The sequence below is a fragment of the Scyliorhinus torazame genome, chromosome 14 (genome assembly GCF_047496885.1).
Source record: "Scyliorhinus torazame isolate Kashiwa2021f chromosome 14, sScyTor2.1, whole genome shotgun sequence".
NCBI lineage: Eukaryota > Metazoa > Chordata > Chondrichthyes > Carcharhiniformes > Scyliorhinidae > Scyliorhinus > Scyliorhinus torazame.
This window is the reverse complement of record NC_092720.1, coordinates 43,484,911-43,499,131: the sequence shown is the minus strand read 5'-3', so window position 1 is coordinate 43,499,131 and position 14,221 is coordinate 43,484,911. Positions and strand designations below refer to the sequence as shown.

General features: G+C 41.1%; 1 protein-coding gene across 18 annotated transcripts in view; it reads right to left on the bottom strand.

The window, feature by feature from the left end:
- The window catches only part of LOC140389677 (disks large homolog 1), a 486,438-nt gene that overhangs the window by 457,723 nt on the left and 14,494 nt on the right, over positions 1–14,221 (bottom strand). For 17 of the 18 annotated variants that reach the window (XM_072474027.1, XM_072474028.1, XM_072474029.1 and 14 more), the window contains exon 3: positions 10,785–10,948. The exons of the other annotated variant lie outside the window; for it this stretch is intronic. In XM_072474027.1, the coding sequence (XP_072330128.1) occupies positions 10,785–10,948 (164 nt within the window). The remainder of the gene's footprint in view (positions 1–10,784; positions 10,949–14,221) is intronic. 18 annotated transcript variants of the gene reach the window in all.

Genomic DNA, 14,221 nt, shown 5'->3' with positions numbered 1-14,221 from the left:
GTGCTTGGTCAAGGAGGTACGGTTTGAGCTGTCTTGAGACAGAATACGGAATGACAGTAGGATCAATGGGCTGAATCGCATAATCACATTTATTCCTCACCCCTCTACCCAAAGGGAGGATCATCTACATTTGTACACACACACATATAAAGAGCTCAGTTAATAAAGAATTCAGATTAAAAAAATGTCTTGACCATGTTTGCTAATCAGCTATCGCAACAACATTCTTTAAATCGGCAAAATGCACAACCTTTTCAGGTGTGCGTGCCCCCCCCTCCAAAACAAATCTACACTAATTGGTTGAGTCCCATCATGTAATTCAGCAGGAAAATTGCTGGAGGCAGTGAAAGCTAGGTACAAATAAATCTTGCCACAAATTGCTTGCCCTATACACGTTACAAGGAAATACTCTGGACATATTCTAGGCTCACATGACATCAACTAGCTTATGTTCTTATGCCTTCCCTCCTATATACATCAGCGGAGCAATTTTACTGTCATCCTCACCAATGCTACTGATAAACCATGCATTTAGGATGTCTAATATATAAAGTATGACTGTAGTCACCATCCCAAGAAAGAAAAATCTGGTTCAACCACAACAGGGCATTAATCATAGAATTTACAGTGCAGAAGGAGGCCATTCGGCCCATCAAGTCTGCACCGGCCCTTGGAAAGAGCACCCTACCCAAGGTCAACACCTCCACCCTATCCCCATAACCCAGCAACCCCACCCAACACTAAGGGCAATTTTGGACACAAAGGGCAATTTATCATGGCCAATCCACCTAACCTGCACATCTTTGGACTGTGGGAGGAAACCAGAGCACCCGGAGGAAACCCACGCACACACAGGGAGGATGTGCAGACTCCGCACAGACAGTGACCCAAGCCGGGAATCGAACCTGGGACCCTGGAGCTGTGAAGCAGTTGTGCTATCCACAATGCTACCGTGCATAGTTCACATTAATGTACCACTACTGCCCAAAACTAGGAAGCAAAGGAGGAAGCAGGTTGAACATCTCATTTTGAGCTCAAACATTTTGACCATTTATTCAGGCTATCAAATTGTGATAAAAATATGGAAACTGAGGTAATTTAATTGTTCAACTGTTCCATTGAAATTAAATATCTCTGTAGATTTCACTATTGAGTGTTCCAAGAGAATGAAAACCTTGTACGGTTTTGTATGCCGAGCTGGGAAAAGTGTGTGGGGGGGGGGGGGCATTCACAATCACTTTGACATCAACAAAATAGAGACACTCTACAGCCAGTGACAATTCTGGTGGTTAAAAAGAGCAAACCGCGAAACTTACAAAGGATACTACAATCAAGGAAGAAGATTAACGACCCATCACTTTAACCAGCAAGAGAAAACAGTTTGTGGCACAATGGCACCCAAACTTTGTTTGAAGGGTCCAGAGTGAACAATTGTATAACTAAAAGATCACTAACTTGCATTGGTTCTCTTAAAAAGCTACCCATTTAGTTCCATTTTCCCCATCCATTTCATATACATGATGATAGGGGGTAGCATTAAAACACTGTATCCAAATGGCATTATATTTGCAGTTAGAGAAATGGTAATAAGCCTGGGAAAGAGTTCAACACCAAGATGCTTGACCAGGCCCTAGGACATTTGGGGGGGGGGGGGGGGGAAAGAGAACTAGCTTTACTATACAAGTTCAGAAAGATAAAATAATTTAAAATATGCATCTTATACTCTGACATTCAGGTTGAGGTACGTGTGAACAAACAGAAAAACTGGTCCAACACACCGCACTACAGAATAAATGACAGATGTAATCAGGACAAAGGCCACAGATTTCTCAAGTACCACCCAAACGTCAACAAACACCAAGCCAAACCATCCCATAAAACTTGGTCTCACGAGGGTTTCCCAAAACCAGCTTTGAAGATCTTTCCTTGGAATTCACTCCAAACGTCACTCCCACTCAGGCAGCCTTAACCACATCGCCCACCGGGTTTCAATCACACCTTCCTTCTTCCTGGATTCCAGATTACACTCAAAACTAGCTGACAAGCACTCGTGTGGCCATGGCAAGCTGAACACCACTGTTCCAAATAGGTACGTTTGCCCCAACATCACTCTTTACTCAATGTCCGATTCCTACAGCTCTTTCATCAATTAATTGGGACCTATTTCTGTGACACTTTCGACTGACAGGTAGTCTCAAAATTAGCCTTTCACTGACCTTTGAACTGATCTGATGACCTATCAAAATACTCCTAGAGGGTCCCACCGTTGTTACTAGGCAGAAACCAATGTAACAAGGATTGAAACCTTAGAGGCTACAATCTACACAGGCTTCCAACTTAGAATCCAGGGACACAAGGAATTGAACTTCATAACATCAAGCATTTGTAGTTACTCACTACACACACTTGTAATACCAATTCTATTACAAACAGCAATACGAGTGTGTCACGGCTTGAAGTATTGAATTACACGTGTATAGCATTTAGGAATATCGTTGTTTCAAAATATGTAAGTAAATAATCAATCATAGATTATCATAGAATTCACAGCGCAGAAGGAGGCCATTCGGCCCATCGAGTCTACACCGGCTCTTGGAAAGAGTACCCTACCCAAGGTCAACACCGCCACCCTATCCCCATAACCCAGTAACCCCATCCAACACTAAGGGCAATTTTGGACACGAAGGGCAATTTAGCATGGCCAATCCACCTAACCTGCACATCTTTGGACTGTGGGAGGAAACCGGAGCACCCGGAGGAAACCCACGCGCACACGGGGAGGATGTGCAGACTCCGCACAGACAGTGATCCAAGCCGGAATCGAACCTGGGACCCTAGTCTGTGAAGCAATTGTGCTATCCACAAGGCTACCGTGCTGTTCATTTTATTTGTTATTCAAAATACTTGCATGTCGATTGTAAAATGGAGTTCATGTATCCAATATTTTCAGAGAATTGTTGAAAATTTGCTCAAGTTTAAAAGTAAAAACCTTTGCAGGCCTCAGTAAATAAATTCACCAACAAAATGTTTTGGACTTTTAAGTAAGCAATGTGGACATTTAGGATCTCCAAGGCATGTCAATGTAAACAATGTTTAAACAGTTATGTGGTTTGCTTTGTACTATGTTTTGGGCTTTGATTGAGGCAACTTCAGAAACTTGAGATGTCGGTCATTGCTTTACAGTAGGGCAATCAAATAGTTGTATTTTTAAAATTAAGTGATTTGTTTCTCTGGTCAACAGAATCTCAGAATTTAGAAAACTTTTGCAGAGCCGAGAGACTGAAAAGGAATTGATGAGCAAATTATTTTTACGTGAGATTGTTGGTTTACAGATATTTTGTCAAATTACTGAAAATTACGCACAGACTTCATGTCACACCCAGCACAAGAGTCATCTTCAATCACTTGTGGCCCTTCTATTCAAGATTCCCCCTCCCCATATATCAATCCAAACCCAGCAGCATAATGGCGACCTCATCTGCATCCAGAAACAAAATTGTTGAATTGGCACTTATGCTATTGCAGGCCAATGGTAAGTTGGTGAAACTCAGGTGTTGGTAAAGATAGCCTCGTAAATCAAGAAAATAAATTAAATCAGTGCAAAAGCCAAGTCCCAACCAAAAAGAAATCAGTAAAGAGGATTAAAAGCATCATTAAGAATGGGAAAGGGAGATTTATAAATCTGAAGAGCCAAACCAAAACTGACCAGATTGGTCTGCACGTTCTCCCCAAGTGATTAGATTGAAGTCTGCACGTTCTCCCAGTGTCTGCGTGGGTTTTCTCCGGGTGCTCCAATTTCCTCCCACAATCCAAAGATGTGCAGGTTAGGTGGATTGGTATGCTAAATTGTCCTTGGTGTCCAAAAAAGATTAGGTGGGGTTACAGGGATAGGGTGGAAGCGTGCGGGCTTGGGTAGGGTGCTCTTTCCAAGGGCCGGTGCAGACTCGATGGGCCGAATGGCCTCCTTCTGCACTGTAAATTTTATGATTTTATGAAGACAGTAGATGTATATCTGGGATGGGGGTTACGCAAGAGGGAGGAAGGAGCTGCTTTCAACAATTCTTTCAGAGGGGGTATTTTGCAAAATTGTAATCAGAACACAAAAACATTGTGAGATTGCTGTGACAACAGTGCAGGTTCTTCCCACCCAAATTAACCACAAATTATATGCAGTATTTCTTCATTACAATTGCATTACATATGCAACAGAGTACAGTACAAGGACTATCACCCGCCACACCCCTCAAAATAGCTGAAGATTCTCAACCATAAGGCAGCATGTTCTTGTGCTTATTCCAACAAATGCCTTCAATGAAAATGCAATCCCCAGTGATTCAGCCAACAGGTTAACCACATAGCTGGAAAACTAACTAAAAATAAATATATTAGCAAAAGTATACAATTGCATTTCCTCATAATACAAGAGTGGCATTCACCAGAGAGATCAACACAGAACAGCTATACTTAACACCTCACTGCCCACACATGCCATCCTGCAGATCTAACACTGCAAAGAAACACCTCCAGATTTTATTCATTTTAGATCATTTGCATCAGCAAAAAATGTCACTTACATAAGCAAGCCACAAGAACAAGATTATTTGACATCTCTATTTCAAGTCAAACTACAATATTTAAAATAGTACTGACCCTGCACCACATGGGTAGCAATTTCAATAAATTAAAACTAACTTATAAAAATTCCATTTTCATTTCTTTGCCAAAACAAATCCATCAACTCCATCACTCAAGACACACCAACCGGTACCTTGTCCAATTGACCTCTTCTTGCACAAGCTTGAACAAATAGTCAGTTTGCATATTTGAGCACACTTACTACTGAAGTAGATCCTGGCTCACTTTCCAAAAACAAAATCAGCCACGAGATTCTACAACTCCAATTCTGCCTCTGCTGAAATCAACTAATTCAGTATAGACCAGGAAATGGATCAAGAGCTTTTTTCAATATGATCTTTGCAGCTTGTTACACCAAAGCCATCAAAAACAAAAATGTTAATGTCAACAACCTATAATATTAACGATTAAATTGGAACCAAAACAGCCTCAGTCCATTAAGACTATTCATTGTTCTCATCATGCATTGCTCCTCGTCACAACACACATCAAATGGCTCAGATTTTAAAATCAACATTTAAACATGTGGCAGAAATTTGTTCACTGGCACTTATATTTTGCATTATTTCTTGGCCATTCAGTTTCATCATTTATATCTGCTCTTTTAGGAGAATTTAAATTTTTCTAATTCTTTGCAAATTAGCTCTTTACCAATGTCAGGTAAACACCATAAAATGTGTACTGCACAGGATATGGCATCAAAATTTCAGATTAGGAGAAAAGTATAGTGCCATTGCAACTTTGGACTTAGCTTTTCTGCATTACAGATTAGATGCAGGTTTTGAAAATGCATAATCTTAGGCAAAGAGTACACATACTAGTTTTCTAGTGCTGAGAACAGGTAAATCAAGAGCACCACGAAAACTGTACAACATTTCATGCTGTAAATGCAAACTGATTTTCTCTTTGAGAATCGCAAGATTGCAAATGTTAAATATTGGCATCATAACTTAAAACACAAAATTTACAAGCTATCCAGCTATAATTGTGTGCTTAGGGTGTTATCTGTACCTCTCAATCATTGCCTTAGCTGTTTTACCAACATGTTGCAACCCTGACGATTACAAAAAAAATACAAGCTCACATCTACTGGTGCTTGCCCATAGCATCAGGGTATGAAAAGTCACAGTGGACTGATTTTATTCAGCCACTAGTAACCAGTTCTAGAACAGAAGCAGCATGTGGTGGGGATGCGCTGCAGCAAAAACGGCCTGCGCACACACAGGGTGAGATACATTTTCCCCTCTTCTCCTGTCACCTCCCCAAGAAGGATGACAGACAGACGAGATAAAAAACTAAACAGCATGTTCTAACACTGTGTTAAAGCATTCTGGTTAATGGACATTTGTCATATATACATGAATTTAAATATCCAATTAATTTGAAAGATTAATCCAAAGTTTTACCGATTTCACATTGACTCTTGCAATAGCATTTATACTATCAAGGATCAGGTACAGTAGCACAGTGGTTGTGTTACTGGACAAAGGCCTTGATGAATAATCTGGAAACGTGAATTAACATCCCACTACAGCAACCAGAGAATTTAAATTCAGTGAATTAAATAAATCTGGAATTGTTGAAAAAAGTATCAGTATGATGACCATTAACCAACAGTTTGAATCCAAACAGTTCAACAATTTTTATTTTTTTTTTTTTATTTAAACTTCAGCTGTCCTTACGTGATCTGACCTAATAAGGTGTCAGACCAACAGCAATATTGTTGACTCTTACCGGTCCTCTGAAATGACCTGTGAGCCATTCAGTTGCATCACACCGTGAGGACAAACTGCACCAGTTCAAGGCCTGGCAAACCACTACCTTAAAAGGGCAATGAGGCTGACATCCAGTTCTTTGCCTTGGCAATTACATTGACAGAAGGCAAAAAGGATTAGGTGAACAGATACATACCCATTAATTAATACACTTTAAAAAATCTTAGAAGAGGTTCAAAAATTGTGCTTTAGTGAATTTGAAACACCTAGTGGTAGAAGTTCACACTTTCTTGGCCTGGATACATCCACAAAAAGAACTTAAACCTCAGATCATTGAATCCGACCCAATCAGTACATCTCTTAAAAAGTAGTATTGGTTATAGGACAGGAGCCATTTATGCCAGATTATGAGCAGTGCATGTATTTCACAATCAATTAGGAACTGTCCAGTACAACCAACAACTTGCTTTTATATAGCACATTTAATATAGCAAATGTCCCAATGGTGCTTAACAAGGGCAATAAAAATAAAAACACTTTGACACAGCCACAGGAGGAGAAATCAGGACAGGTGATCAAAAGCTTTATGTTCGAGGTAGGTTTTAAGGAGCAGCATAAACGAGGAGCAAGATGTGGAGATGTTTAGGAAAGGAATCAGAGATAAAGCAGCTGAAAGCACAGCAACCAATGGTGGAGTGAATGATTAAAATTAAGGATACGCAAGGGATCAGAATTGGAAGAGCTCAGAGATCTCAACGGCTAGCAGGACTCAGGGAGGGTCTTCCAAGACCATAAGACATGGGAGCAGAATTAGGCCACTCGGCCCATCGAGTCTACTCTGCCATTCAATCATGGCCGAAATGTTCTCATCCCCATAACCCCTGATCCACAAGACACAGAAGCAGAATTAGGCCACTCGGCCCACAGAGTCTGCTCCACCATTCAATCATTGCTGATATTTTTCTCATCCCCATTCTCCTGCCTTCTCCCCATAACCCCGGATCCCCTTATTAATCAAGAACCTATCGATCTATGTCTTAAAGACACTCAGTGATTTGGCCTCCATAGCCTTCTGCCGCAAGAGTTCCACAGATTAGCCACCCTCTGACTGAAGAAATTCCTCCTCATCTGTTTTAAAGGATTGCCCTTTCAGTCGGAGATTGTGTCCTCTGCTTCTAGTTTTTCCTACAAGTGGAAAGATCCTCTCCACGTCCACTCTATCCAGGCCACGCAGTATCCTGTAAGTTTCAATAAGATTCTCCCCCCCCCCCCAACCTTCTAAACTCCAACGAGTACAGATCTAGAATCCTCAACCATTCCTCATATGACAAGCTCTTCATTCCAGGGATTATTCTTGTGAACCTCCTCTGGACCTTTTCCAAAGCCAGCACATCCTTCCTTAGATACAGGGCCCAAAACTGCTCACAGTACTCCAAATGGGGTCTGACCAGAGCCTTGTATAGCTTCAGAAGTACATCCCTGGTCTTGTATTCCAGCCCTCTCGACATGAATGCTAACATTGCATTTGCCTTCCTAACTGCCGACTGAACCTGCACGTTAACCTTTAGAGAATCATGAACAATGATTCCCAAGTTCCTTTGTGCTTCTGATTTCCTAAGCATTTCCCCACTTGGAAAATAGTCTATGTCTCCGTATCTCCTTCCAAAGTGCATAACCTCACACTTTTCCACATTGTATTTCATCTGCCACTTCTTTGCCCACTCTCCTAGCTTGTCCAAGTCCTTCTGCAGCCCACCTGCTTCCTCAATACTACCTGTCCCTCTACAGATCTTTGTATCATCTGAAAACTTAACAGTGCCTTCAGTTCCTTCTTCCAGATCATTAATGTATATTGCGAAAAGCTGTGGTCCCAGCACAGACTCCTGTTGCACACACTAGTCACCGGCTGTCATCCTGAAAAAGACCCCTTTATCCCCATTCTCTGCCTTCTCCCAGTCAGCCAATCCTCTATCCATGCCAAGATCTTACCCTCAACACCATGGGCTCTTAACATTTAACAATCTCCTATGCAGCACCTTGTCAAAGGCCTTCTGGAAATCTCAATAAATCACGCCCATTGGTTCTCCATTGTCTAACTTCTTTGTTACTTCCTCAAAGAACTCTAACAGATTTGTCAGATATGACCTCCCTTTGATGAAGCCGTGCTGACTCAGTCTAATTTTATCATGCACTTCCAAGTACTCCGCGATTTCATCTTTAATAATGGACTCTAAAATCCTACCAATGACTGAAGTCAGGCTAACCGGGCTATAATCTCCCATCTTCTGCCTCCCTCCCTTCTTAAACAGGGGTGTTACATTAGCCACTTTGCAGTCCTCTGGGATCCTTCCTGCCTCCAGTGATTCCTAAAAGATCACCACCATCTCCTCAGCCATCTCTTTTAGAACCCTGGGGTGTAGTCCATCTGGTCCAGATGATTTACCCACCTTCAGACCTCAGTTTCCCTAGAACCTTCTCCTTGGTGATGGTCACTGCACTCACCTCTGCCCCCTGATTCTCCTGGACCTCTGACATCCCACAGGTGTCTTCCACCATGAAGACTGATGTAAAGTAACTACTCAATTTCTCTGCCTTATTACTTCTCCAGCCACATTTTCCTGTGGTCCAATGTCTATTTTTGCCTCTCTCTTACCTTTTATATATTGAAAAAAAAACTCTTCCTATCTTCCTTTATATTACTAGCTAGCATTTATATTTCATTTTCTCCCCCCTTATTGCTTTTTTAGTTGTCTTCTACTCACTTTTAAAGGCTTCCCACTAATTCCAGCCTCTTTGTATGCTTTTTCTTTTGCTTTTATGCTGTCCTTGATTTCCCTCGTCAGCCATGGATCCCCTTATTAATCAAGAACCTATCTCTCTCAGTCTTAAAGACCTTCAGTAATTTGGCCTCCACAGCCTTCTGTAGCCGAGAGTTCCACAGATTCACCACCCTGTGGCTGACAAAATTCTTCATCTGTTTTAAAGGATTGTCCCTTCAGTCTGAGGCTATGCCTTTGGGTTCTAGATGAGGGACCAAGCTCTGGAGAGATTTGAAAATGTATATCTTTAAATGTAGGCAGTGTCAAAGAGGGAGCTAGACCAGGTCAGCAGGCACAGGGGTGATGGGTGAATGAAATTTGGATCTAGTTAAATTGCAGTCAGTTTTGGGAGTATAGGTTTATGCCAGGTGAAAGACGGAAAACCGGCCAGGAGAGCATTGGAATAGTCGTCTCATGGTGACAAAGTCATAGATGAAGATTTCAGCAGATGAACCATGGTATGGTTGGAGTTAAGCAATGTTACAGGAAGGGGAAGGAGGCACTTTTGGTGCTGGTGCGAATGTGAGATTGGAAAACTCACCTGGGGAGTTGCAAACAGCCTTGTTCAGCTCATGAGAGTTACTGGCAATAGAAACAGTGAACAAGGACAGCTTATGATGGGGGCCAAAGGCAACAGCTTCAGTCTTCCCAATGTTTAGTTGAAGGAAGTTTTATCTTCCGTTGAATTTTGGATGTTAGCAAGAATGTGGCAAATCAGAGACAACTGAAGAGCTCAGTGATGGTGAAGAAATAGAGTTCAGTGTCCCAGGCATAAATATGGGACCATATCTATTTTCAGATAATATCTTCCAAGTATAGGATGACAAACAGAAGGGAAACAAAGATAGATCCTTGGGGACATCTCCCTCCTCTTCCCCCCCCCCCCCCCACCAAAAAAAAAAGAGAGCAAGAAGTGGAAACAGAAGCCATTTCAGGCGATTTTCTGGTAGTAAATAGTCAAGATTCGAATCAATTATATAAAATTCAGATATATGAACAACTAGACTGAACTTAGCCTACACAGTACAAGTTTTCATCAGCAATTAACGAAGGCTATATTTTCTCAAATCTGAAAATGAGGAAGCAATCCAGGAGAAAAATCACTTCACTTCTGAAAAACAATACAAACATTGAATAGAATCTTTCCAGAAGAGACATCCAATACATTGACTTTGAAGGAAAACTGTACATGCTCAGATGATCTGTCAACTTGCCTTATACAAGGTGATGGTACCACTTCACATGTGCTAGGAGAGAACAGCCATGCAAGAGATTACAGATCAATCTAATTTCTGCAGAAATTTCAATAGTGAAGTTTTAACAATGGCTGGACATCCAGCTCTTCACCTTGTGAATTACATTGGCAGAAGTTAAAAATGATCAGATAAACAGATACACAAACACTGCTACATTATTGAAGATAACTTAAGCTGTTGAAAGTTTCAGGTAGGGATCTTAGGAATAGCCTTTTGAGCTCCAATCAGTTACTTCAACTAGTCACTAGTCCATTACCACAATGACAATCAACTTGATCCCATTTGGTAAACACCATCTTTAAACATTACTGCATTAACATATGTTTTAATTCGGTCAGTCTACCTTACCATATGCTTACCTCTGTACTAGGGCTAAGGCTGATGGGGATTGCCTCCGACGTAACAGTCGTGCTTGGAAGGTTGGAAATATCCCAGATATGGACTGCTGGAACTATGCCAGTTGTCTTTTGAGCAAGAACCGGTTGATTATCCAGCAATGACACCTCATAAAATTCCTGAATATCTGGAAAACAAGAACATGTTTCTAGAGTCCACAACCAAATTAGGATACACATACTACAGGAATCTCCACGTTTGCATCTATTACATCTATAGTCTCCCTATCTTTATTCCAGTGCAATTACGAAATGACCCAAACTTCACGAGTTAGGAAACATAGCTAAATTGTTGAGTCATTATCAAAAGTCTTTTAAGCACTAGCACCATTAATGTAAACAAACCTTAAAACATTTCAATATTCTAGCTCAACACTGCACCTTCAGAAGCAACATCCTCGTGCTAATCTATTGGGAACAGCACTTCACAATTACTTGGCCGAATGATTTATCCCAACAATAAAGCTACATAATGGCACGGTGAAGGTATAGTATTAGGATTTGAACGTTGGTATGTTTGTAGAGAGAAATGCAGCTAGACATCTACATATCTGCTCTTGTAGTGTCAATTTATCTTGAGCATCATAATGCCAAATATAAAAATATTAAAATTGAGATCCTTTAATACGCCTTTATTTTAATTTTCAATACTTCTTCTTGAGGTAGGGTTTGTCTCACTTAAATACTATTCTTCATGTGGTGCCACTCATTAACTAAGCTAAAAAAAGTACTCAAAGCTGTTGATGACAAAGTGGTAACAATAAAATATTAAACTTATAAAACTAAAACAAAAAATTCACAAGCTTTCAAGCAGGAGGCGCACTATGCCCACAAGGAGTAAAAACTCCCATAGGCTTCTGTGAACAATGCTGGTCAAAATGTCTTTATTATTCCCAGCTAAGTTAAAGAACTTTCCGCAAAAAAATTTCAATCAAAATTTTATGTCATAGTCAGCTTGAATTTCATGTGTACATCCCACACATTCAAACAGGCTTCTGCAGAATCTGACAAAGTCAAAATGTTTTTCTTTTTAAAAAGTCATCAGAAACAAAGAAACAGCTGAAACTTTTGTTTACCAAACAGTCCTACCATTGAACATTTAACTTGCATTCATAGTACCTTTCATATATTCGGATCTTCCAAAGCACTTCACAGCCAATGGGTTACTTCTGAAGCGTTCTCATTGATATATTGGCTAACAGTAACCACATTGGCTAACAGTCGCCAAATTACACAGAAAAATCCCATAAATGGAGATGAGAATCTAGTTAACTCGTTTTGGTGTTGGTTGAGAGATGCATTTTTGGGCAGCATGCACTTGTTCAAATAGTGCCTGGAGATTTCAAATGGACAGGACTTGAGAGATTAATATCTCAGTCAAAAATGTAACAATTCCCTCAGTGCCTCACTGAATTTAAGTGTCTCCACACTGCACTAAGGTGTAAAGCTAGATTTGGTGCTCAGTTCTGGAACATGAGAAATTTTCCACTATTAGTCCTGCACTAGTTTTTCTACCTGCCAACATTTTCTTTTTTTGCCCCAATTAACGGGCAATTTAGCATGTCCAATCCACTTACCCTGCACATCTTTGGATTGTGCGGGTGCAAGACCCACGCAGACACGGGGGGGAATGCAAACTCCACATGGACAGTGACCCGGGGCTTTCCCGGGGTTGAACCCAGGTCCTCAGTGCCGTGAGACAGCAGTGCTAACAACTGCGCCACCATGCCGCCCTGCTGACATTTCCAAGCAATAATTGTACTAGACTTGCTCATGTGTGAAAAACAAATTTAAAAGGCTAGATTTTCCGACAATGAATGAGTCCAATTTTGTTTGATATTTATGGGCAGCACGGTGGCACAATAGTTAACACTGCTGCCTCAGTGCCAGGGACCAGAGCTCAATTCCAGCCTTGGGTGTCTGTGCAAACACTCTCCCAGTGTCTATGTGGGTTTCCTCCGGGTTCTCTGATTTTGTCCCACACTCCAAAGATGTGCAGGTTAGGTGGGGTTGAAGGGATATGTTGGGGAAGTGTACCTAGGTAAGGTGCTCATTCAGAGGGTCAGTGCAGACTCGATGGGCCAAATGGCCACCTTTGGCGCTGTAGAGATTCTATAATTTAGATACTAGGATTATCCACTGTCTCTTCTCATATCCTGCTTTATTTACTGACCGGATCCTCACTGAAAAACTCTTAAAACCCATAAAAATCTACAATGATCAGAACTTCATTGAACAGACATTCGTAGCCTGCGTCCATCTCAGTAATTTTCAGGTGTTCTGTACTACCTTTCCTGCTTTTTCATGCTACACATATGACAGTGCTTACTCCATCTTTAACACAATATTAAACACTGCTATTGTTGTATGCTTAAACCTTACTTTTCAAACATAACAGAGCATTTAAATACTCTTAATTCCACATCAGATAGCCGCATTGTAGGGAGTCATGCACATCTCAGAAAAACTTAGGAATAGTTCTCCGGTACTTTATTCCACATTTAAATATCAATTTCATCCCAAGTATTGCTGAAAAAAACAACTAGCATTTGAACTCTCAAACATTAAGACATAACAAGGGCATAATCCAACACAAGGGCATAATCAGCCACCGAGTCAAAAGAGGAAATAATACAGCGGGTGAGAAAAACCTGCGTTAGGTTTTGGATTTGTTTATTGTCACGTGTACCGAGGTACAGTGAAAAGTATTTTTCTGCGAGCAGCTCAAACAGATCATTTAGTACATGAAAATAAAATAAAATACATAATAGGGCAACACAATGTAAATACATAGGTACAAGCATCAGGAGAAGCATACAGGAGAGTAGTATTAAACAGGTCACTTCAGAAGAGGGTCGTTAGGAGTCTGGTAACAGCAGGGAAGCTGTTTTTGAATCTGTTTGTGCGTGTTGCCAGACTTTTGCATCTCCTGCCCGATGGAAGAAGTTGGAAGAGTCTTTAATTATGCTGCCCGCTTTCCCAAGGCAGCAGGAGGTGTAGACAGTCAATGGATATGAGGCGGGTTCGCGTGATGGACTGGGCTGTGTTAACGACACTCTGCAGTTTCTTACGGTCTCGGGCTGAGCTGTTGCCATACCAGGCTTTGATGCAGCCAGATAGGATGCTTTCTATGGTGCATCTGTAAAAGTTGGCAAGAGCCCGTATGGACATGTCGAATTTCCTTAGTTTCCTGAGGAGGTATAGGCACTGTTGTGCTTTCTTGGTGGTAGGGTCGATATGGGTGGACCAGGACAGATTTTTGGTGATGTACACCACTAGGAATTTGAAGCTGTTAACCATCTCCACCTCGGCCCTGTTGATGCAGACCGGGGTGTGTACAGTACTTTCCTTCCTGAAGTCAATGACCAGCTCTTTAGTTTTGCTGGCACCGAGGGAGATAT